Genomic DNA, 24,139 nt, shown 5'->3' with positions numbered 1-24,139 from the left:
TAGAATCCAAGACGAACTGTTAGCAAATAATGAGAAGAAGCAGAATGATGCAGACTTTTTTTATTTTCTAGCATTTATTGCTAGACTAATTCAATAACAAAGACAGCTGTGAATTGTCAGACTCTGTCACTGTCAGCCACACCAGTTCAAGATCATCATTTCTGTCTGCTTATTTCATGGAAGGGGGAGGATTACAGGGCCCAGAGGCAGACTAGAAATCCAACTGAGGAAGATGCTTGGCTCCATCAAAAGATCTGGTTAGGGTATCAGTAGGAAGGATATTAAGTTGGTGCATGGGGCTGGGGAGGGTGGGTAAACTGGGCTTTGAATTCCAGCCTTTCCTGGTTGTGGCTCAGTCCACTTTAGAAACAATTGGTCCCTTCCCTGGGACAGGTCTGGCTCAGCAGAAATGAGGATCTGGGGAGCAGCACATGAATCATCACGGAAAAAGGCCTGCCACTCGTTCCAGGGCGTCTGGGTGCTGGTTGCATTTCGTTTCATTGCAAAATCGTACGTCTTCTTGTGCTGAAGTTTTTATTGCATGATCCATGTGTAGGATGGCCGTCCGAAGCCAGGCTTGACCCTACATCTCAGGCAGCTAAACTGTGCATTCTGCCCACCTGCAGGACAAAACTCTCAAGTCCAGGAGTCCAAGGATGGCGGCCCTGTAAATGTGTTTCTTTACAGAATGGTCATGTAAGAATGAGAGGCACTTGAAGCTTATTAGGTGAAGTACAAAAATAGATTATATTAATAGGAAACATTTAGTGTTTATCAAACTGTAAATCTAGGCTACTGCCACACTTAGAAAGGACACTAGGAACCGAGGGGACAGAGTTGACTTCATTTAAAAAAGCGAACAGTGCATTTTTTTTCCCTCAACCTTCATTCAGAACTAAATGATGCAAACAAGGAAAAGGATTTTGCTATAAGGTACCTAAAATATTTTAACCTTAGCAGAAATGAGACATCATCAACTGTTCCTTACAGTTGTCCCTTCTCGGTCTTATGGTACCAAGGCTGGGATGAAACATTCTGCCCGTGATTGTCAGAATTCAGAAACTGGCCAGCAGCGAGAAACACCGAGAACCCTGTCAAGAGGGCTCCCCAGTGTCTTCCCCACCAGCAGAAATGAGCTTATGCTTCAGACTCAGCTCCTTTACTTTCGTTTGGGTTTCCATCTTCACTGTCTGGCTGGTCATTGAGTAACACAAACTTCCCATTGCTGGTCAATGGCATGGAGAGCATGAGCTGAGCCAGTGCTTCTGGGTCCTACAGCGAGGGGTGAAGAAAACACATAACAAGGCAGGGTGCACAGGAGAAGAGGGGTGTGCTTATCACTTAACCTCTCTAGACCTCAGCAAAACGAGGAGACTGGACCAGATGGCCTCTGAGGTCCATTCTGGAGTGTCTACCTAACTGGGGGGTGTACCCCAGCATCAGCCACCATAAGTCCAGTGATCTATGCAGACAACTCCTAGAGGCTGATATCTGTCCCTAGTATTTTTCCTACAGCATCAACTGGTTCTGTGGGATGTCCCACAGGCCCCTTAAGCTCAGCAGGTCCAAAAAGGCTCATCATTTTTCCCTTTAAACCCACCCCTCCTCTTACATTTCCTGTGTGTGTAAAGGACATCGTTATACTACTAGTCCCCCAAGTGACCATATCCTCAACTTTCACTCCACATATCCAGACATCTGGGAAGTCTTGTTGACTCTACCCCCCAAACCTCTCTACTCACATGGGCTCCATTCTAAAGTGGGTCTGCATTGTCTCTCACTGGACTAGGATGATAGATAGCATCCTCCTTGGTCTTGCCTCAAATTTCTTTCCTCTTCAATCTGTGTTCTACACAGGGGCCAGAGTGATGTTCCCAGGGCACTATCTCACCGTGTCATTCCCCTGCCCCTCTAGAATAGGAAGGCACAAAAGCCGTCGGCCCCTGCTGACCTTCCAAGCTTCTTTTACTGCTCTGCATGCATTTTAATGGTCCAGCTTAACCAGCCTACTTGCTGTACCACATACACATTCCATCTCCTATTTGGGGGCCTTTGCATAGATGGTCCTTCCTGATGCTTGGAATGTGCTCCTTCCTCATTTCTGCATCTCAGAATCCCTAATGGTCCTGCAAGCTCAGCCCAAGCTCTCCCAGAGGAGACCCTCAGCCCTCCAGGTGTTAGCGCCTCCTCCCAATGACTCTGCATTTTATTTGTTTATGCTCCTGTTATATCCACTGATGGACTCTAAGCTCCATGAGGGCAGGAACTGTTTAGTTTTTGTCTTTACTCCAGTACCTGGCATATGGCAAGCTCTGAAAAAATACTTATTAATTCATTCCATTTGTAAATCTGTGGTCTAAAATTTCCCCCTCCTTCATCGGTCATCTCTTCCATGAAGTTTTCTTGAACTCTTCTGACTCTCCTTAACTTTTTGTCTTCCATGGATCCCTTTAATTAACACTCAGTCTATACCATATAATGAATAAAATGCGCTCTCTCTTCATATTTCTTATAGGACTTACTTGGGTACATGTTATTTCTGCCTCTGGCCTGTGTATCCTTCCCCCCATTATACTGGCCAATCCCTGAGGAAATTTTCCATCTCTGTATCCGTAGCATCTCTCACAGTGCCTTAGAACATAGTAGGCACTTAGTAAATGCTTTGTTGAACAATGAATGAATGAATGATGTAGCACATGAGGGGGCTTTTAAGTTCAGGCATGTAATTCATTGTAGCTCCAACCAAGTGTAGAGGTGACATCTCATTAAGTGATGCACAACTGATAACAATGGACAGGTTTGGTGTGTGTGTGTGTGTGTGTGTGTGTGTGTGTGTGTGTGTGTCTGTCTGTCCTCCATAGTGATACTTGGGTAGTATGAGAAAAAGCTCTTTCCTCCCCTTAACTACACCCCCACCAAAATCAGCCGTGCTATTTTCATTTTATTCATTGGAGCGAATTTGGATTTTGTTGCAAGCGTACTTTAGAAAAATGCTGGTTTGGATGATAAATTACAACTCAAAAACCTCTTACCTTCTGAGCCTCGATAATTTCTTTCCCCAAGCTAATAGCATAACAGATCTGTAGAAAAAAGAAAATTAGAGGTTTGGGAAAGTCCAATGGAAAGCACATTAAATTTTAGGAAAGTATATCATTTTCCTTGATTTGCAAGGTAGGGTATATGAGTGGAGGACCATGGGAATGGAAGCCTGGGGTGTAGGAAATTAGCATTGTGGTAATGGGAACTAAGTGGCGCAGTGGATAGAATGGCCAGCCTGGAGTCAGGAAGGCCCGAATTCAAATCCAGCCTCAGACACTCACTAGCTGTGACCCTGGGCAAGTCACTTAACTTTGTTAACTCAGTTTCCTCATCCGTAAAGTGAGCCAGAGAAGGAAATGTCTGACCACTCCAGTATCTTTGCCAAGACGACCCCAAATGGGGTCATAAAGAGTCGGACATGATTGAACAACAAAAATGGGAGCAACAGGAATTAATTGACCCCAGCTTTGTGCCTGTAGGTAGCCTTGCCTCGTAGGTAAAGGAAGAGCTGATGGTCTTTGGAAGAACCCTGGAGAACAATTCCTACTCTTCCACAGTAGGTCATTTTTCTCTGGTCTAAATAGTGAACATTGAGCTTGGAATCGGTGGCTCTATTTTTGAATTGTAGCCCTGCAGCTTACTTCCTCTGTGTTCTGAGGTAAGTCACTTGTAACTCTGGGCCTCAGTTTCCTCAAATGTAAAACCACTCCTAGGTGGCCTCTGTGGGCCACTCTCGATCTAGGATCCTAGGACCCTAAGTCATTTACTCTCCCTGGGCCTCAGTTTCCTTATCTGTAAAATGAAGGGGGCTGGACTAGATGACCAGCTCAGAATCCAAGACTGTATGACTTCCTGTCAGATGGTCTGTCTTCCCACCTGACCTAAACAGATTCTCTGACTGCTCCTTCGTGCACAGTGCAGGCTGGGAGTTGTTGATAAATTGATTTTGTAACAATAAACAGAGGCACCCCAAACTCTAGACTGTTGATGAACAAAGACTCCAAAACCTCTCTGTTAGAGGCTGGCCTCTTCCTCATTCATTTTCCCCAACAAGTTGACTCCAGCCTCATTTGCCTTACCCATTCCTTTAAGGTTTGTAAAGGGTTTAGCAAGCCCTGTGCTTGGCACGTGCTGTCTTTTCAGTTGTGTCCAACTCTTTGTGACCCCATTTGAGGTTTTCTTGGCAAAGATACTGCAGTGGTTTGCTGTTTCCTGCTCCAGCTCATTTTACAGATGGGGAAACTGAGGCAAACAGGATTAAGCAACTTACTAGTGAGTGTCTGAGGCAGAATTTGAGCTCAGGTTTTCCTGACTGGCACTCTATCCACTGCAGCACCTGACACATAGTAGGTGCTTAATAAATGCTTGTTCCTTCTTCCTTTAAATCCTATTTCAAATGCCATCTCCTCCAGGAGTCCCATCCTGATCTCTCCTCTTCCAGCTTCCTTGGACCCAGTATTTTTTAACTACAATACTCTTCACTTGTCTGTGCTGATATCACAACCAGATTGCTATGAACACGTGAGTGCCTGGAAGTGTGGGACTGTGTCTCACCTAAAAGCTGCATCTTCCCCAGTACCTGGGACAGCGCTGTGCACATGACAGGGGCTTAATAAATGCTTATGGGACTAAGGGTGAGGTACAAACCAAGAGATAACAATCATAATGATGATAACTAGTATTTCTAGATTTAAGATTGCAAAGTACTTTACAGATATTAATTCATTTGACTGTTACAATCATAGGAGGGAAGTGCTATTATTACCCCACTTTGCTGTTGAGGAAACTCTGGTTTAGTGACTTGCCCAAGGTCACACAGCTAGTGTCAGAGGTCAGATTTAAATTCAGGTCTTCCTGACTCAAGGTCCAGCAAGTTACCCACCACCACCATGCAACCTGGCTGCCTCAAATAAAATATTTATGAAATTAATGAAAATCTAATTGGGGTATGTGCATTTAATATGGGATAGGAACTGGGCATGTGATTTCTTTGGTATAGGGAACTTCCAGATGAGGAAATTCCCTCTACTGATGCAGGGTGGCACCTCTTCTAGTCTTGAGTACTGAAAAGTTAAGTGACATTCCCAGGGTGCCACAGCCAGTATGTGTCAGGGGCATAACCTGGAACCCAGGTCTTCCTTATTCTGAACCAGTTCTCTGTTCATTATCACCACACTGATAAATATTATGTTTGTGTAGTCCTTTTACTTTTTGTTAAAGAAATTGAACAGGTTCTTTGAGAAGTTTGGAGCCTCAGCTCTTAAGTTTTTATTATTTTTAAAGTGGGGATATCATACCATCTGCCTCACAGGGTTCTGAGGAAAGCCTTCGGAAACATTTTAGAAATGGCAACTACTGTTAGGATGCATTTTTTTTAATTGCAATGACCAAGGCTAGAACCTGTTTTAAAAATAGCCAAAAATAAGGCAAGATGCTTGTGGGAATTAGGCTCTACCCCAGGTCTTTGAATGAAGGACAGACAACAACAACATAGGAGACAGCACATGAGGCCTGCCCACAGCACTCCCCGGGGCTCCTGAACCAGATTAAAATGCAATTGGGAAAGAGCAGCTAAGCAGCACAGTGGATAGAGCACCAGTCCTGAGTTCCAATCCGTCCTCAGATACTTACTAGCTGTGTGACCCTGGGCAAGGCACTTAACCCCAACTACCTCCCCCCAAAAAGGTAATTGGGAAATGTTTAACAAAATAAATAAAAACAGAATACAACTCAGATAATGTTAAATTGCGGTGTTCAGGGATCCCCTTCTATTTGAGTTCAACACTACTAGCTTGGTCGATAGAGAGCCAGCAGGTCTTGGAGTCAGGAAGACCTGGCTTCAAATCTTGCCCCTAACACAGAGTAGCTTTGTGACTCTGGGAAAGTCACTTACCTAAGTGTCCCAGGAAACCGCAAAACCATAAAGTTGCTAGCCTGTTTCCATAGAGGGAATTTTCTCACTGGGAGTTCCCTACGCCATTGAAATCATTGGTCCAGATGAGAAAAAAGGGGTGGAGGTAGGGTGGAAGGACACGTTTGGTGGGGGATGTCAAACCCCTCCATTTGGGGGGTGGGGAAGGGTTTGAAATCTTGTTGGGAAAATCAAGGACCCAATATAAAAGACAGGGGTCTTTTTTCCTCCATGAGGTAGAGGGTATAGAAGTTATGTACAATCTATATCAAATTGCTTGCCTTCTCAAAGAGGAGAGAGGGGAGGAATGGAGAGAATTTGGACTCAAAAAAATGTTAAAAATTGTTTTAAAATAAAAAAATAAAATTTTAAAATAAAAACATTCTCTCTCTATGGAGATGGGGGGGCAGTTAGGACAGAATCAAAATAGAAAGCTATCACGACCTTTTCTCCCTCTGTGTTGCTCTCAAACACATATGCGCTCAGGGATTCTTCTCCAGCAGACTCCGGAACACGCACAATGAAACCAACTAATCTCTTATTTTCTTGGTGGGCCGCAAACTGTGTGACACTGGTGAGTTCAAACTGAAAACACAGAGAAGAGATTGGATTTCATGGAACTTAACAAATCACACAAAAAAGACAAAGCCAACCTCGACCGAGATGGGTGATGACCAGAAACATCGGATGTAAGAATGCATGCAGAATACTTACGCTGGCCCTTGTGACTTGGGTTTGAGGGTCGATCAGCCTGGAAGGTGAAAAGGACATGGCAGAAATGACAAGGAGAAAGTTATGTTCTCAGAAAAGCTCACAGCTCTAAGACTGGGGCTCTTTAACCTTTTTTGGTGTCACAGATCCTTTGGCAGCTTGAGGACCCATTCTCAGAATCACATGATACTTAATAAAATAAAATGAATACGACTGCAGAGAAAACCAATGATAATGAAATGCAATTATCAAGGTATTTTTTAAAAGTCAGGTTGACAGATCCCAGGTAGGAGCCCCTTCACAGCTCTTTTTACACTGGAAAATTGAGATTGGCAACCATAGAGGTGCCCATCACCTGGAAAACAAAGTGGCATGTGAGTGGAATGCTATTATGCTGTAAGAAGTGATCAAAGGGGTGGTTTCAGTGAAATCTGGGAAGACTTGCATGAATAGATGTAAAGTGATTGGAACCATGAGAATAACTCATATAAATATAACAACACTGCAAAATAAACAACTTTGAAAAACTTAAGAACTCTGATCGATGTAATGACCAGCTATGATGCAGGAGAACCGATGATGAAAAATGCCACCCACCTGCTGACAGACAGGTGGTAGACTCAGGATGAAGGATGGGATCTAATTTCTGGACATGGACATTGGGGAACTTTATTTTCTTGACTCTATTTGTTACAAGGGTTTGGTTTTTCTTTTTTAAATCAATGGCAGGGGTAGAGTGAGAGAAGATGAGAGGGAGAAAAAATAGATTTTTATTAATTAAAAAAATAAAATTTATAGAAGGCCTGTGGTTAAGCCTATGGTTCCCAACATACATTTTCCAAGTATCTACTGTGTTGATTGGCACCATGTTAAAGCCTTGTTGTTGTCTACTTGCTTCAGTTGTGTCCAACTCTGTGATGCCATTTGGGGTAAGAAAACCCCAGATGCTGGGGCAGAGATGCTGGAGTGGTTTGCCATTTCCTTCTCCAGCTCATTTTACAGATGAGGGAACTGAGGCAAACAGGGTTAAGTGACAGTCAGGGTCACAGCTAGCAAGTGTCTGAGGCTATATTTGAACTCAGGAAGATGAGTCTTCCTAATTCTAGGCCTGGCACTTTATCCCCCGGGTCACCTAGCTACCCCAAGATTGGTACATTTATAAGGTTCCAGCTCCTTTTGTCTACACAAAGTTACACGAATCCCAACTTACATAAGCCAATCAGATTGGTCTACAGAATAGACAGAACTGATTGCCTGGGTTGAAGTTACATGTGTAACTTCCTTTACCAAGACTGGAAGCCAAGGGTGGTAAGAAGTCAGAAGCAGATGTCTCCTTGTATCCCTTCTGTGTCCAATGTGGGGATGTCATGCTACCATTAAACCCCAGAGCTAGGTGAGAGTGGGTGCGACCCTGGTTCTGTCCTTTGACATCCAGAACCAGACTAATCGTACAAGCATACCTCAGAGTTTTGCTGGTGACCATCAGATGAGATTCTGTCATGCGGAAGATGTTATGGATTGCACGGGCAGCCAACACTTGTCTCATGGCCTCATAAATCACCTCGCTAGTGCTGTCGGTTTTGACAGCCATGGATCCTAAAAACCGAACTATGAACATCTGCTGCAACAGTGAATCTGTAAAGGGAAAAACAGTTTCTACTCAAGGTCACGTAGGCTTTGTGTCTGTGGCCCAAGTGGCCTTTTAAATGTCACCCTTTTGGGTAACACACGTTTTCCTCTGTTAGACACTTCTTCAGACACGTCAGCAAGCATGATCTGAGGATCCTACGGTTTCAGCCTCCTTCCCCTGGAACACTTTCCACCCATCTCCCTCACCCCTGTTATTAGGGGCCCTAAGATGCCGCTGGGGACATATAAGCCTCTCCCTCCGGCCAGACACCGGCATGGTATCACTTTTCCTTTACTTGTGAACTTGGTATAACATTTATTAGCTAATAGAAAAACCGGAAAGAAACCTGTGTGGAAAATAGTTGCACCAGAGGATTTCTAAGGATCCTTCCAGCTCTGACATTCAGTGTTCTAAGTTCTTTCACAACTGTGACATTTTCTGTTCCAAGTTCCTTCTCAGCTCTGACATTTTATGTTCTAAGTTCCTTCCCAGCTCTGACATTTGGTGTTCTAAGTTTTTTCCCAGCTCTGACATTTGGGTTCTAAGTTAACTCCTATCTCTGACATGTGGTGTTCTAAGTTCCATCCCAGCTCTGACATTCAGTGTTCTAAGTTTCTTCCCAGCTCTGACATTTGGGTTCTAAGTTAACTCCTATCTCTGATACCTGGTGTTCTAAGTTCTATCCCAGTTCAGTTGACACATTTAAGAAATGAGTTTCAATCACCTTTAAACATCATCTTCTCAATAAACTGAGGACAGATTAGAAGCTCTGTGAAGGCAGAGACCACGTGTCCTTGCCTGGTGTCACTGTCCACTCACAATGCCTTGGACACAGCTGGCACGTAGGGTGCCCCAGAGAGAAGCTGTAGGAAGGCCCTGCCTGATCTCCTGCATTCAGGCCACTGCACCAGCTGCCGGAGTGGCTTTGGGGACACATAATCACATCTCAAGCCCAAGTTAACTTGCACTGGACAAAAAGAGTCACCAGACCAGATACTGACCCTCCTCGTCAGGCTGCTTTTCATCTGCAGATTCACCAAATGGGTTTGTACGCCTGGACAGGGAAGAAAAAGGGAGAAAAGGAAAAAGCAGAGGTATACAGTTAGTAACAAGAATGACTGGTATTTATAGAACACTTTAGGTTTGCGAGCACTTTACAAGTACCTAGGGAGTAGGTGCTGCTGTTATCGTCATTTTAGAGACGAGAACACAGAGGCAGACAGGGTTAATGACTTACCCAGGGTCACACAGCTAGTAAGTGTCTGAGGTTGGATTTTTTTTTAACAAGCATTTATTAAGCACCTACTATGTGCTAGGCAGTATGCTAAATGCTTTACAAATTTTATTCTCAAAACAACCTTGGGCATTATTATTATCCTTATTTTACAGATGGGGAAACTGAGACAGAGGCTAAGTAAGTGACTTGCCCAGGGTCTGAGTGAGTATCTAAGGCTAGATTCAAACTCAGGTCTTCCTGACTCCAAGTCCAGGGCTCTCCACCTAGCTGCCTTAGAAGGAGGCTGGCTAGAAAGATGCTTGAAATGCATATTGCATATTGTATAATGTATATCGTCTTGACATTACCCTCCAGCTCTCCCCGTGAAATCCCTTCTTCTCTCCCCATCCCTCCATCCCACATCACTTTTCACAAAGTCAGAGTCTCACTCCCTACCTTCCACTTCGATTCTGATCGAGGAATTCAGTAGCAGGAAGGACGATATCAAATTGAATAGGGGTTCCGGGTACAATTAACTGGTCGGCATCAGAGACTTTAGCTGGTGTGTTAGGGACCATCTTGTCATTTTCTGAACCTGAATGCTTCCGGTTCTGGCTGGGTTACAAAAAAGAAAAGGAAAACAAATCAAACACGTTCCACTGGGGAGCCACAGGTGAAAAGGCATTATCGTTCAAAATACCAAACACAGAACATCTGAATAAAATGATTGTACCCTGACCAGATCAAGTGTCCTAAGATACCACCTTTGTTAATACTACTTCCTGGATCAATAACATTCAATAGCTCCCTAGTGCCTACTGAGAATTCCAGCACTGCCCCTTTAGTCATCATCAGGGAACTAACCTTTGAGACGTGGCAGGTTCCTCGGCAGGTGCTGCCGCCCCCACCATCTCAGCAGCCAAAGCTACTGGAAGACTTGGAAAGCAATCTTCTCACCACCCAAGTCCTGGGCACTGTCAACTGGTTCAATCGCAGAAACAGGTATGGTTTTATTGGTGGAAATGACATTAAAGATGCAGCATTAGCATCTGCCAGATGGCACAGTGGATAGAGCACTGAGGCCGGAGTCAGGAAGACCTGAGTTCAGATCCAGCCTCAGATACTTGCTAGCTGTGTGACCCTGGGCAAGTCACTTAATCACTATCTGCTTTGGTTTCCTTCCCTGTAAAATGGAGCTACTAATTGCTCTGACCTTGTAGAGCTGTTGTGAGGATAAAGTGAGATAATATTTATAAAACACTTTGCAAACCTTAAAAGTGCTATGGAAATGTTAGATATTATTATTCATTTACCTGTTCATATACATACACACACACGTACGGCATAACACTACAGTATTTTGGCAAAAAAAAAGAAAACCCCAAATGGAGTCACAAAGGGTCAGACATGACTGAAAAACAACTGAACAACAAAATCAATCAGTCTATCTATCTGTCTGTCTCCTGTCTGTCTGCCTATCTATTCATCTCTCTCTCATCTATCTGCCTGTCCATGTCTCCTCTGTCTATCTCTCTATCTCTCTGTCTCTCTTCTGCGTGTCTGTCTGTCTGCCTGCCTATCTGCCTGCTTATCTGCCTGTCTATCTATCCATCTCTCTCTATCTATCTATCCTGTTACTAAAGTGCATAAATTTTCTTAGTATAGTTTTTGCTTTTTCCATGACATCAGTGGTTTCCAGACTGTGACTCACAGAGTTTTTGCAAGGGGGCCTTGAATCCATGTGTGAATGCATAAATAAGCAAATACTAAGTCTGTACACTGAAGACAGAATGTAGTTTACACACTTCTGTGTGGCTCTTTTTTTTTTAATATAAGTAGATTTTTTTTTGTAACAAATGCAACACAAATTCATTTAACAGTGTCACTGAATCATGAGAGATTTTGTCATGTGTTTTCTCCGTCAGTGGAAACTAATCAGCCATTCAGAAAGGGCCTTCACACTTGAAAACTAATGATGATAATGCTTGTAGAGCACCTACTATGTGCCAGGCACTGTGCTAAGTGCTTTCACAAACATGATCTCATTTGATCCTCACAACAACCCTGGGAGGTAGGTGCTACTTCTACCTCATTTTGCAGTTGAAGAAACTGAGTCACACAGAGGTTAAGTGACTTGCCCAGGGCCACACAGCTACTCTCGGAGGCCAGATTTAACTCAAATCTTCCTGACTCCAGGTCCAGCCTGCTACTCACCGCTGCACCCCTTGGCAGTCTGGTAGTAACCAATAGGTATTTATGAAGCACCTACTTTATACTAAATAGTATGCTAGGTTTGGGGGATGTGAAGACAAAAATAAAAACAGTTCCTCTTGTCCAGGATGGCAAATTACCTTGGTCGTGAGGGGTCCTGTTTTTTTCCAAAGCTTGTGATTGGCGTCACTGCCTGGAGGGCTGTCTGGTTCAACTTGATGGCCACGGCCTGGAAGGGATCAATCAATCAATCTAGTGATCAATCAGAAAGCATATAGTAAATGCCCATATGCCGGGCACTGGGAGATACAAGGAAAAACACAAAAAAGGCCCTGCCCTCAAAGAGCTTACAGTCTAGCTAGGGAAAACAACACGTACGCACATGGACAACTAGGTGGTGGTCCTGGAGTCAAGAAAGTCTGAGTTCAAATCCTGCCTCAGATGCTTGTGGGCCAAGTCTCTGAGCCTCAGTTTCCTCATCTGTAAAATGAGGTTGATATAACACCGACCTCACAGGACTCTGGTGAGAGTCAAATGTGCTTTATAAACCTCAAAGGGCTTTCTGTGTCAGCTATAGCTATAGCTATGTAACAAATAAGAGCTATTATATACACAATTGATGTAAGACTGTTTGGGGGAAAATCTGGGTAAATCGGGACAGGCTTCAGAGAGAAGGTGGCACTAAAGATGGGACTAGAATGAAAACTGAGGATTCTGAGAGATGGCAGTGAGGAGCAAATACTGACCCGACCAGTGCAAATACATGGCAGTAGGAAACACAGTATGGCGGATGAGGACCGCCAAGAGGGCAGTTTTGTTAGACTGAAGGGTTGATGTGTATTAAGGCTGTCAAGGTAGGTTGGGGCCAGGTTGTGAAGGGTTTTTAATGTCCAAAGGGGAGTTTATATTTAAATTAGAGGGGACAGGAAGCCAGTGGAGTTTACTGAGCATGGTCAGACTTGGGTTGTAGGAAAATGATTTTGGCCGCTATGTGGAGGCTGGGTGGGAGAGGGAGGAGACTTGAGGTCACTGCAATATTCCTGGTGAGAGATGAAACAGAACCACAAACTCAGCCCTGGGAGAGCCTGGGCTCTGACCCTTCACTGCCTGAGACAGAGGGCTGACAATCAACCAATCAATCAATCACATTTCTAAAGCACCTACTATGGGCCAGGCACTGTGCTAAGTGCCCACACCTCCCACCCGGGCTTACCTCAGGGTTGTCGGTTAGGTAGATCTGCCTGGAGATGTTGTTGATGGCACATATCCACTGCAAAGGACAAGGAAGCACAGTGAGTTTCTGAATTGATGCTCCCACGGGGAAAGCGGCTCAAAGGGACAAAAGGCTTTACCTCCTCATTTTCCTTTTTGCTTTCGGCCTGCAGGGTGATCCCCCTAAAATAGAACACATCCAAAGAAGCATTTTTCCACATGTATTTAATTCAGTTCTCACGTTTGGGCTCAGGCTAGTAGGAGAGAGGGATGCTGTATTTAAAGGGACCTGGGTTCATGTCCCACTTCATTCATTCATTCCTTTACTCACTTATCCATCCATCCATCCATCCATCCATCCATCCATCCATCCGACAAGCACTTACTGAGCACCTACCATGTGTTAGGCAGGGGATTTAAAGACCCAGACAAAACAATCCCAGCCTTCAGGGACCCTCCCTTGCTAATTAGTCACAGTCACAGGGGAAGGGAGCTTCAGAGGCAGGATCTGACCTCCATTCCTCCACCTCTTTCCACTGTATGCCTCCTGCCTCGCTGATTTTACAGATAAAACGTGTAGTGACTTGCCCATGGTCACATGGGCAGTAAGTGTCTGAGCTGGGCTTTGGACGCAGGCCCTCTGGAGGAATCTCTTCCTACAGTGCCACACGCTCGGGGCACAGTGGGTGTTGTCATTTAGGATCAAAGATTTGGGGCTTCAAGAGACCTTAGAGGTATCCAGCCCAATGCCCAGAAACTAAGAAACTGAGGCTAGAAGGCTGTGACTTGTCCACGGTCACGCAGCTAGTATCCAAATGAGGTATTTGAGCTGAGGTTTTCCCTTCCATATCTAACACTCTCTGGACTCTGCCACGCTGTCTCTGTCATCTGTAATTTACAATTTTGAAAGTCCTTTCACCTCCACTGTTTCACTCGACCATCATAACATCTGTGTGAGGGAGGCAGACCAGGCCTTATTTCCCTCATTTCCTCATGTTTCCCTATACGTCCCCCTCCATTATTCATTTTGCAAATAAATCAGCTGATCTGGGTTTTGATTTTCTGCTAAGAATCTGTGCGATTTTGGGCAAGTCAAAGGTCAATCAATCAGTCAATCAATGTTTTTTAAAGCACCAGGAACATTTTTGTGTTCCAGGCACCTAAAGATAAAAGCAAATCACTACCTGCTGTCAAGGAACTTAAATTTTATCTGGAGGAGGGGAGGGTGGAATAAAGCATGTCTAACATCACAAGACTTTGAGCTAAGACCTAGAGATTATCCAGTCCAACCTCCTCATTAGCTAGGAGGCAGCTAGGGGGCAATGTAGCTCTGGACCTGGACTCAAGCCAACCTGAGTTCAAATCTCGCTTCACACACTCGCAAGCTGTGTGACCCTGGGCAAGTCATTCTACCTCTATCTGCCTCTGTTTCCTCATCTGTAAAATGGAGATAATAATAGCAGCTACCCCTCCTCCCCCACCTGTGAGGATCAAATATGATATTTACAAAGTGCTTTACAAACCTTAAGATACAATGTAAATGCTAGTTGTTATTATTATTATTATTATTCAAAGTAGGAAACTGAGGAAACAGGAAGTGACTGGTCCAAGGTCACACAAGGCAGAGTCCTCGCACTCCAAATCCAGAGCTCTTCCTACTCCCTGTCACGAGGCTCCCTCACCCACTTGGCTCCCATCTCATGTGTTTTGAGTTCAAACTCTGATTTCAGGTGGGAAAAATGCTAAGTAAGCATCGGAGGACATTTGAGGACAGAAGGGAGTGAGAGTCACTGTTTATTGCCAGCAAGCCGTCACCATTCATCCCCTTTCCATCCTGCTCCTTAAATGAGCCACATACCATCTCCCACTCCTTCCTCCCCCAGATCTCATTCCTTCCCCAGCCCAAGCTGATGTGCAAGCGGAGGGAGTGGGTGCAGTCCCTGGCCTGCTTTTTTGTCTGAGTATGCGGCATCTAATCCAACCCCGTCCTTTTACCCATGAGGAAACTGAGGCCCAGCGAGGGGAAGGGAGTTGCTCAAGTTCACCCAGGTGGGACGCATCAGAGATGGGAACACTGACTCCAGAGGCTGTGTTCTCCTGGGCCACATTGCTTCAACCACACAATGGGCACAGTGACAAGATCCCTGACTCTGGAGTCGGAGGATTTGGGTTCAAATCCTGCTTCTGATACTTTCTGCCTGTGTAACTTTAGGCAAGTCATTTAACTCCTGTTTGCCTCAGTTTCCTCACCTGTAAAGTAGGCATCATAATAACACTATCTCATTTTTTTTTTTTTTACAAATGAGGAAACCGAGGCTTCCCCAGCCTCTCACAGCTAGTAACTCTTAATTTCAGTTAGAGATAAATGAAAATGTTCCCATCCAAGTTCAGGGACCCCTTGAAATCTATACATAGGCCCCAGGTTAAGAACCCCTAACCTAATTAGGAGGTGAAAATAGAAAAATGGGAAGGAGGGGGTCAGCGAGGGAATAAGGTTTAATACTATTACAAATCTGAGTTACCAGGGGAGTAACTTGGTGTTTTATTTGCAATGCATCCTAATTTAAATATATTTCCTCTTCTGGGCCCCCGGAGACAATAAGGTAATAATGAGTACCCTGGAGGAGCTCTTTAAAACAGCAAGGGAGCTTCAGCAGCCAGATAATAATGGCCGTGATAAAGCAGCTAACGCCTAGAGGGCGCTATAATGTCTAGTAAAGGTTTTACACAAACAACACCTTGGTCAGATCAGTACCACGAACAGTAAAATTCCCATTTCAAAGATGAGGAAACTGAGACTCGGATTGAAGATGAAGATACTAATGAATAAATAGCTCACATTCCATTTGAGTGTTTCAGCCTGTTAGGTAGGTGTTATTATTATCCCCATTATACAGATGAGGAGACTGAGGTTAAGGGATGATTATTATCCCTAATCAAATTAATAAATGGCTGACATTTCTATAGTGCTTTAAGGGCTTCAAAGAACTTTACCTTCATTATCTCATGTGAGATTCATAACAGCCCAGTGAGGAAGGAGCTATAAAGTATCATTGACCCCATTTACAGATGAGGAAACTGAGATGCAGAGTGATTATTACTGTCGTTCAGAATAGTAGGGGGCATTTCTCTAGACTGAAGGTCTACAAAGCACTTCACAGAGATTATTTGCATCATTTGAACCTCCTTATGACCTTTTAAATTGGGGGCGCCCCAGATTATCACCCCCATTTTACATCTGATAAACCTGAGTCACTGGCCCAGAATCACTCAGCTAGGAAGTATCCATGGCACAAATTAACGTTATCAATTGTACTGTGTTTTTACTTATTTTGTTAAACATCTCCCAATTACATTTTAATCTGGCTTAGACCTCCAACTGGCACTGAGTTTGACAACGCTGGTGTGGACTGGGAGAAAAAAAATTAAGCTTATAGCTGACAAAATAGTTATTTCCACCTTTTAATCTCCATTTGCTACCCTGTACATGCAAGCACAAGAGGCAGCCTGATATGACGGACAGACAGCTGGTTTTGGAGTCAGGGAGACCTGAGTTTAAGTCTCACCTCTGACATGTCCTGGCTGTGTGACCCTGGCCAGCGCACTTCACACCCTCGTGCTGCTGCTCTAATCATCCCTCTAAGAATATAATTGGCAAAGAAGGTGGTGATCTGCATTGGTGAAGAAACTTTCCTCACTGGGAATTCACTATACCAATTAAATCCTTGTCTAGTCTAAACATAAAGATATTTATGTAGATATGTGCGTATATATACTGGAGTGTTCTTGGCAGAGGTACTGGGGTGGTTTGTCATTTCCTTCTCCAGCTCATTTGACAGATGAGGAAACTGAGGCAAACAGGGTGAAGTGACTTGTCGAAGGTCACACAGCTAGTAAGTGTCTGACATTGGATTTGAACTCTGGTCCCCCTGAGTTCAATAGATATTTAAATATATAATATTTATATATTCAATATGCATTCAAATATATAATATTTATATATTCAATAGACATTTAAATATATAATATTTATATATTCGATGTATCTAAATATATAATATTTATATATTCAATCTATATTTAAACACATCGTATTTATATATTCAATATATTTAAATATAATACTTACATATTCAATATATTTAAATACACCACATTTATATATTCAATATATTCAAATATATTTATATATTTGATATATTTAAATAGACAATATTTATATATTCAATATACTTAAATATATAATGTTTATATATTCAATATATTTTAACTATATAATATTTATATATTCAATATATTTAAAATATATTTATATGTAGAATGCATATATATACACAGGACAAGTGTATAGTATATATATACACATATCATATATACATACACATCTCTATATGTTTACATACATGTACATGTATGTATGCACATATACACAAACACATATACTATATAGACACATATATTAGATATGCACACATACACACACAAATCAAATGCTATTTCTTTTGTAGTCAGGCGCAAAGTCCTCCTTAAACAGCCTCTCTTAAAGGAGGCTGCCATCTGGGACATTTTTGTTTACTTAAAATCAGCATTATAAGGGCTCTCCCCAAAGGTCAATAAAACCCAGGTCAAAGAAAGCAGAATAAGGGCCCTCCCAGGGAGGGGCATGGACTGAAGCCTCCTGTGTGGTTAATGATCTACCAGCCTCTGGAAAATCAACCAGGACGGGCTGCCTCCCAACGCTGCCCTCCCCCCGGGGAACCCTGGAGCCTTACGGTTTTCCCGTCGGGGTGGTGATCTGGAAACAGTAGCGCCGGTCTTCACAGTCCACGGCCATGACAGAGCAGTTGTCCAAATCCTGGATCAAACCGCCGGCAACAGCGCCCCGAGGCTGACACATGAGGTTGCCACCTTGAGTGAAGAAGTACAGCCTCTCCCACGTGGTGGTGACCAGGCCAGTTTTACTGCAGGAAATAACCAGGTTTGAAAAGAGCCCAGAATGTTGCCCAGCACAGGCATTTATAACGGTTTAGAACCGGCAAAACGCTTTCTCCAGGTTATAGGTGTTCTTAACCCTATTTTAGAGAAGAGGCAACTGAGGCTTGAAATTAAGTGACTTACCTAGGGTAAGTAAATATCAGAGGTGGGATTCAAACCCGGGTCTCTCCTAATTCTAAGTTCAGTATACTACCAATCAATTTTTCAAAAGCAACGTGCCAGGCACTGTGCTGGGTACTAAGGATAGAAAGACAAAGAACCAGAGTCCTGCTCTTCAAGGAACCTCATGGATTTTAATCGGCAGCATTACACCAATAAAATCACAGGTTTGGGCCAAAAAAAGTTGGATGGTGTTTATTATGAAGCCTCCAGCGGACAGTGGGACCACTGAGATCATTCAGAGACACAACAGATGTCAATGGAGGACAGTCTAATCCAAAGGGTCTTAGTGTGGGACCTACAGATCCCAAAGGGCATCATGGACAGATTTCAGGAAGTCTGTGAACTTAGATGGGGAAAAAGTGACATCTTTATTTTGATAAAATTGATTTCCATTGCAATTCTCTGCATTTTGTTTTCTAAATTAAAAAAACTATTCTTCTGAGAGTGAGTCCAGACTGTGAAAGGACAAAAAAGATTAAAATCCCCTCATCGAAGTAACTTTCTCAGCAAATGATTTTTTGGGGGGAGAGGGAGGGAACACCAAGAAATATACCCCCCCATCTCTTATATTAGTCAGCACCATGGAATAGCAGTCCCCTAAGAGCCAGTGATCCCAATCCCAGGCTCCTGGATCTGTGACCAGAAGGGACATGAAGGGTCTGGACTAGAAGATAGGACCATAAGTCCAACCCTCCATTTTACAGGTGGGAAAACTGAGGACCCCAGAGGAGGAGTGATGATGTTCCTCAGGTCACATGGTAATGAGTGGCCGACTCAGCATTTATCTCTGAATGGTCTCATGGGGGCCACTGTCCACTGGAGGCGTTATAATAAACAATACCTGACTTTTTTGGACCAAACTTGTGATTTTATTGGTGTAACGCTGGAAATCAAAGGGGATGAGGTTCCTTGAGGGGAGGGGCTCTGAGTCTTTGTCTTTGTAGCCTCAGCACCCAGCACAGTGCCTGGCACATAGTAGGTGCTTAATAAATATGTGTTGATTGCTTTTTAAAAAGATTGATTGGTAGAATCTGGAATCCATTTGAATCTGACTCCACATCTATCCCACCTTCTACTGTCTCATGCTGCTTTCCCACGCTGATCTCTAAGGATGCCCGATTTTAATATCTCTTTAATATTCAATCGGCTTGCTGCCCTTGCCTTGCTCTAAAATGCAGCACCTTTTTCCTCCCTCAGGAACTAAAGAACCACTTGCTACCTAGTAAGTCCATTAACCTCTCTGGGCCTCAGTTTCCCCCTCTGTAAAATCAGGGGATTGACTAGATTGACTTGGAGGTCCCTTCCAGCTCTATACTCACGATCTTACCTGTGTGATAGTGGTTAAATCACTTCCCTTCTCTGGGCCTCAGTTTCCCCCTCTGTAAAATCAGGAGGTTGGGCCAGATAGCCTCTGAGATCCTTTCTACCTATGAGACTATGAACCACACTCATCCAAATGAGTTGAGTCAGACCCTTGCTAGGTGATGCTGTTGGTGGCTACAGCTGAGGTGAGATTGTGTCCTGCCCTGTACAAGGGGAGGTCTTGAGCATCTCTCACAATAAAACAGACAGTCTACACTGGGAGCATTCTCAGTGCTCATACCCTGTGCTCCCATGGGTATTGGGGCACATGGAGAAGATAAGGGGAGAGGGGTATAAGGTCATGTCATCTCCTCACTTTCTGAGATTGAGGTAACCAGCCTTCTGGATGAGGTTCCTGTTGACGGCGGGTGCAGCGACGTCGAAATCTGGGGTGTAAACGGATTCATCAACAGAGAGCAGCTCTTGCTGGGACAGCTGCATCTTTTCAACCTCTGCCTCTGATTCTTCCTGTATGCTTAAGACAGAAGGTTGGAATGTCGCCATTGGAATGCAAACACAAGCTTTGGGAGGGAAGGTCCTCCTTTACCTCTACATCCATATTTCCAGCTTCCAAGATAATCAACAAACATTTAAAAAATTCAATTACATTTTTCAACTAACAAGCATTTATTTTATGTCCCTTCTACCTCTTCCTTCTCCTCCCTGCTCTCACCCAATCAAGAAGGAAAAAGAAAAAGAAAAACAAAATCCTTTTAATAAACAAGCTTAGTCAAATCCTCACATTGGCCATATCCAAAAACACATGTTATGGTCTGCATCTTGGGTCAATCACCTCTCTGTCAGGAGATGCCAGCATGCTTCATCATCAGCTCTCTGGAAGCATGCTAACAAGAACTTATTAAGCTCCTATTGTGTGCTGGACACCAGGAAAGCAAAGATAAAAGTCCAACTTTTGGATTTGGAGTCAGAGTTCCAGGGTTAGAATCCTGAGACCTTGGGTACGTAACTTCCCTTTTCTTGGACTCAGTTCCTTCACATGTAAAATAGAGGAGTCCTGAATACAAGACTCAATGGTCTCTACTATCTCTTATCAGCTGATCCTATGACTCTTACAGAGGAAGGTTAAAATAACAGGAATATAAGGCAACTGGAGTGAAGAGAAGACAGGGAGATGTTTCCAAATTGAGGAAGGAGGAGATGCTCTTTTATCTTTCTCTAAAATTCCCAGGAGTCAAGTAATGAAATTGAAAAGCAGGTGATATGAATCAGGTTATAGGGACAGCTCTCTGAGGAACCAAATTGCCGGTCCTGCAACCTTTCTTGGTGCTGACTCTTGGGAAAATCAGTGTAGGCAATTTCAGAATAGATCCAAGGCTTTCACAAACCCCAAGAGTCCTGGGGTTTCATTTTCGAAGATCACGCCCTCACCCCTAGTGCTCGTACTAAAAGTTTGGTGCTTATTTTTTTAGGACTTATTCCTTACTTTTAAGCTTCATCCACCCAATCAACTTACAGGAAGGAGGGATGATAGATTTAGTGTTGGAAGGATGATATATTGAGAGCCAGAAGGGGCCATAGAGGATGAATCTAATCCTCTTATTTTATGGCTCAGGAAACTGAGGCTCAGATGGAGCCTTGGACAGTGACGTGTCCAAGGTCAAACAGGTAGTAAGTCCAAGAATGATATATTTAGAGCTAGAAGAGACCTTAGAGGCTAAGTCCAACCCCTTTGTTCTATAGATGAAGAAACTGAGGACCAGAAAGAAATAACTCGTCCAAGGACCCACAGTTAGGGTCAGAGGCAGGAGGTGAACCCTGGTCTTTCAGATTCCAAGACTGATTCTTACTAATACTCCCTCTTCAATTTCACTCTAAATAAGTCACTGCTCTTCTATAATGTCAGTACCTGGGCAAGGTCTTGGGAACAGAAAGGCAAAAATGAGGCCACCCTTCGCCTCAAGAAGCATCCATCCCTCAAGGATGCCCATGACTTGGCAGACAGTCTCAGTGAGTTGCTGTGGCCAAAAATTCCACTCTCCTGAAGCTGGGCCACCACTGCTGCTAACAGAGTTAGTGCTCATCTAGGGCTTTCAAGTGAGCATTAATGTAGAGCTTCTGGGGAGACACAGTGAACAGAGAGCTGCTCTTGGAACCAGGAGGTCTTGGGTTCAAGTCTGGCCTCTGACTTGTACTGGCTATGGAACCTGGCAAGTCACTCAATGATCTAGAATCAATGAGCAATGATCAGGCAATTCGAAATTGCCAAGAAGGTCCTGACTTGCACTGGTAGAAGGAGTTTCCTCACATGGGAGTTCCCTATGCCACTGAAGTAACAGATCTAGTCCCTCTCACTTTAAGGCTGGGGTCCTTTACCTTTTTTGTGTCCTGGATCCCTTTGGTAGCCTGGTGAAGCCTATGGCCCCTTTCTCAGAATCACATTTTTAAATGCGTAATATAAAACATTGAAGATTATGAAGGAAACCAATTAATTGAAATACAGTTATCCAATTAAAAAAACAAAGTCACAGCCATCAGGTTAAGAGCCCTGGCCTTGAGTTTGGCAAAGACCTTTATGCCTTGTTTGAACTTCAAAGCAACTTAGATTTTACTAATTCTGAAGCTATCGCCCCAACCACTCTACCACCTAGCTTAGCTGCCTCATGATCTCATTCTTGTAACTTAGCCAGGCTGGTCCTGAAATGCCAGGCATTCCACTGGGCCACGCTTGCAGCCTTTCCAGCATGGTCATCATTGCCAGAGCTTGCACCCAGCTGGCATAACCTTTACGCCTATACCAAGATGAGACAAATGATACTAAAAGCCTGGGGTTACCTCTACATCAAGACAAGACAAATGATATTAAGAGCCCAGGGTTAACCCATACCAAGATGAGGCCTCTTGCTAATATTCTTACAGCTCATCAGCATGAGGATGATAAGAGAAGGTGGTAGAAGGAGGAGAAGAAGGAAGAGGAGGAGGAGGAGGAGGGGGAGTAAATAGCCCTTCTGTAGTGTAGATGGCATCAAAGCAAATTTTGCAGTGGGAAAATAATCCTGGAAGACATGTAAGAGCCATCTGCTAGACCGGACCATAGGCTGTTAAAGAAATTAAGTGGCTACTTAAAGTCTCTTTTATCTGCTAGGAGTCAGCCTCCCATGTTGGCTTCCTAGGGGTGGTAGGTAGGCAGTTGTCTCTCTAGCAGCTGTCTTTACAGGAGCTTCCATCAAAGAAACTGACTAAGAACAAGCCCTTTTGATGCCTTTCTCTGTATCCGTTTCAAACTCAAATTGTGCTCAAAGCAACTCTCAGTACATCTGAAAGACTGAAAGCTGACAAAAGGCTAGTTCAAGATCATAGGTCAGTGAGCTCAAGGGAAAAGAAATTAGACTCAGGGTTGTTTTTCAAAAACCTTTTAAACCCTTTAAAATAGTTATAATGTGCAGGACTGGGATATATGGGAATTCAAAGATTCTGCAAGCCCTCATTTCTTTCTCAATCTGAAGACATATGTAAAAACATCCAGAACTTTGAAGGGGCAAGAGTTAAGTAGGGATGACCTTGCTTCTCTTACTATCTGGACTATTTATAGGAGATAGCCAAGAGGTAATGGATTGGGGATTTCACCGGGATAGGGAACTCTCGGGTAAGAAAATTCTCTACCAATGCAGATTGGTACGTTTTCTGCAACATGTAGACTTAGAGGCTGCTTAGAGCACTCAGATGAGAAATGACTTTCCCAAGGCCTCAAAGCCCAGTATGTGTCAGCGTTGGGACTAAAGCATTCTTGGCTCTGACACCAGCTCTCTTTCTTGATGAGGAGGATGGCAGGCAAAATCCAGAATTGTCCTCTTTTTCCTGTGCGTGGCTGACACCGTCACTTTGTAGTCTAGGCTGCTATACCTGGGGCTGATTCAATAGCACAGGCAACACCCTTCCCACAACAATCTACCAAGAAAAGAATTCCAATTTCAGGGTGGTGTTACCTTTGAACCATGGTTCTGGTGTCAGACAAAAGGCTGTCCATCCTTTTGGAAAACATCTCGGCTCCTTTCTTAAAAAAGTTTATCTGAAAAGCATAATAAAGATATCCTGGTAATTATCTAGGAAGCTGTGGCCATTGGCATCACTCAGTCAACAAGCCAGAGACATAGCTACTGTTATCATCCCTATTTCACTAATGGACTGCATTATCTTCCTCACCTATTACCATGAAAACAATCATTCACATGCATATGTTGTCTTCCCTACTAGATTCAAAATCTCCTCAAAGGCAGGGCCCATGTCTTATCTGAGAGTATCCAACATATTGCTGAGGAATACAGAAAGTTACCCTTATGGCCATTCCACGTTTCAGACTAATGGAGGCTCTTTTATAAGATCATGAATATTGTTGAGTCATTTCAGTAATGCCCAACTCTTGTGATCCTATTTGGGGTTTTCTCGGCAAAGATACTGGAGTGGTTTGCCATTTCCTTCTCCAGCTCATTTTATTGAGGCAAACAGGGTCAAGTGACTTGCCCAGGGTCATACAGCTAGTAAGTGTCTGAGGCTGGATTTGAACTCAGGTCTTCTGACTCCAGGCCTGGGGCTCTATCTTCTATGCTACCTAGCTGCCTTAAGACCAAGCATACTATAAATATATATACAGATTATAAACTAGAACTTTTTCAGAGAATGGCAACCAATATGGTGGAAGGGCTCTGAGTCCTCCCCATATGAAGACTGGCAG

General features: G+C 43.6%; 1 protein-coding gene across 2 annotated transcripts in view; it reads right to left on the bottom strand.

Moving 5' to 3' along the window:
• Positions 1–45: 45 nt before the first annotated feature.
• Positions 46–24,139, bottom strand: part of APPL2 (adaptor protein, phosphotyrosine interacting with PH domain and leucine zipper 2) — an 82,862-nt gene continuing 58,768 nt past the window's right edge. The window contains exons 9-21 of one of the 2 annotated variants that reach the window (XM_027873027.1): positions 23,394–23,476; positions 19,766–19,924; positions 17,703–17,891; positions 13,071–13,113; positions 12,932–12,988; positions 11,859–11,947; positions 9,964–10,122; positions 9,293–9,345; positions 8,122–8,296; positions 6,665–6,701; positions 6,395–6,535; positions 3,033–3,080; positions 46–1,272 (exon numbers count right to left, since the gene is read on the bottom strand). In XM_027873027.1, the coding sequence (XP_027728828.1) occupies positions 1,138–1,272; positions 3,033–3,080; positions 6,395–6,535; positions 6,665–6,701; positions 8,122–8,296; positions 9,293–9,345; positions 9,964–10,122; positions 11,859–11,947; positions 12,932–12,988; positions 13,071–13,113; positions 17,703–17,891; positions 19,766–19,924; positions 23,394–23,476 (1,368 nt within the window). In that variant the 3' untranslated portion in view covers positions 46–1,137. The remainder of the gene's footprint in view (positions 1,273–3,032; positions 3,081–6,394; positions 6,536–6,664; positions 6,702–8,121; positions 8,297–9,292; positions 9,346–9,963; positions 10,123–11,858; positions 11,948–12,931; positions 12,989–13,070; positions 13,114–17,702; positions 17,892–19,765; positions 19,925–23,393; positions 23,477–24,139) is intronic. The other variant, XM_027873017.1, reaches the window with a different exon arrangement.

This window comes from Vombatus ursinus, unplaced genomic scaffold, assembly GCF_900497805.2.
Source record: "Vombatus ursinus unplaced genomic scaffold, bare-nosed wombat genome assembly UNPS02003292.1, whole genome shotgun sequence".
NCBI lineage: Eukaryota > Metazoa > Chordata > Mammalia > Diprotodontia > Vombatidae > Vombatus > Vombatus ursinus.
The sequence above is the reverse complement of the archived record's forward strand: the minus strand, read 5'-3'. Positions and strand labels throughout refer to the sequence as shown.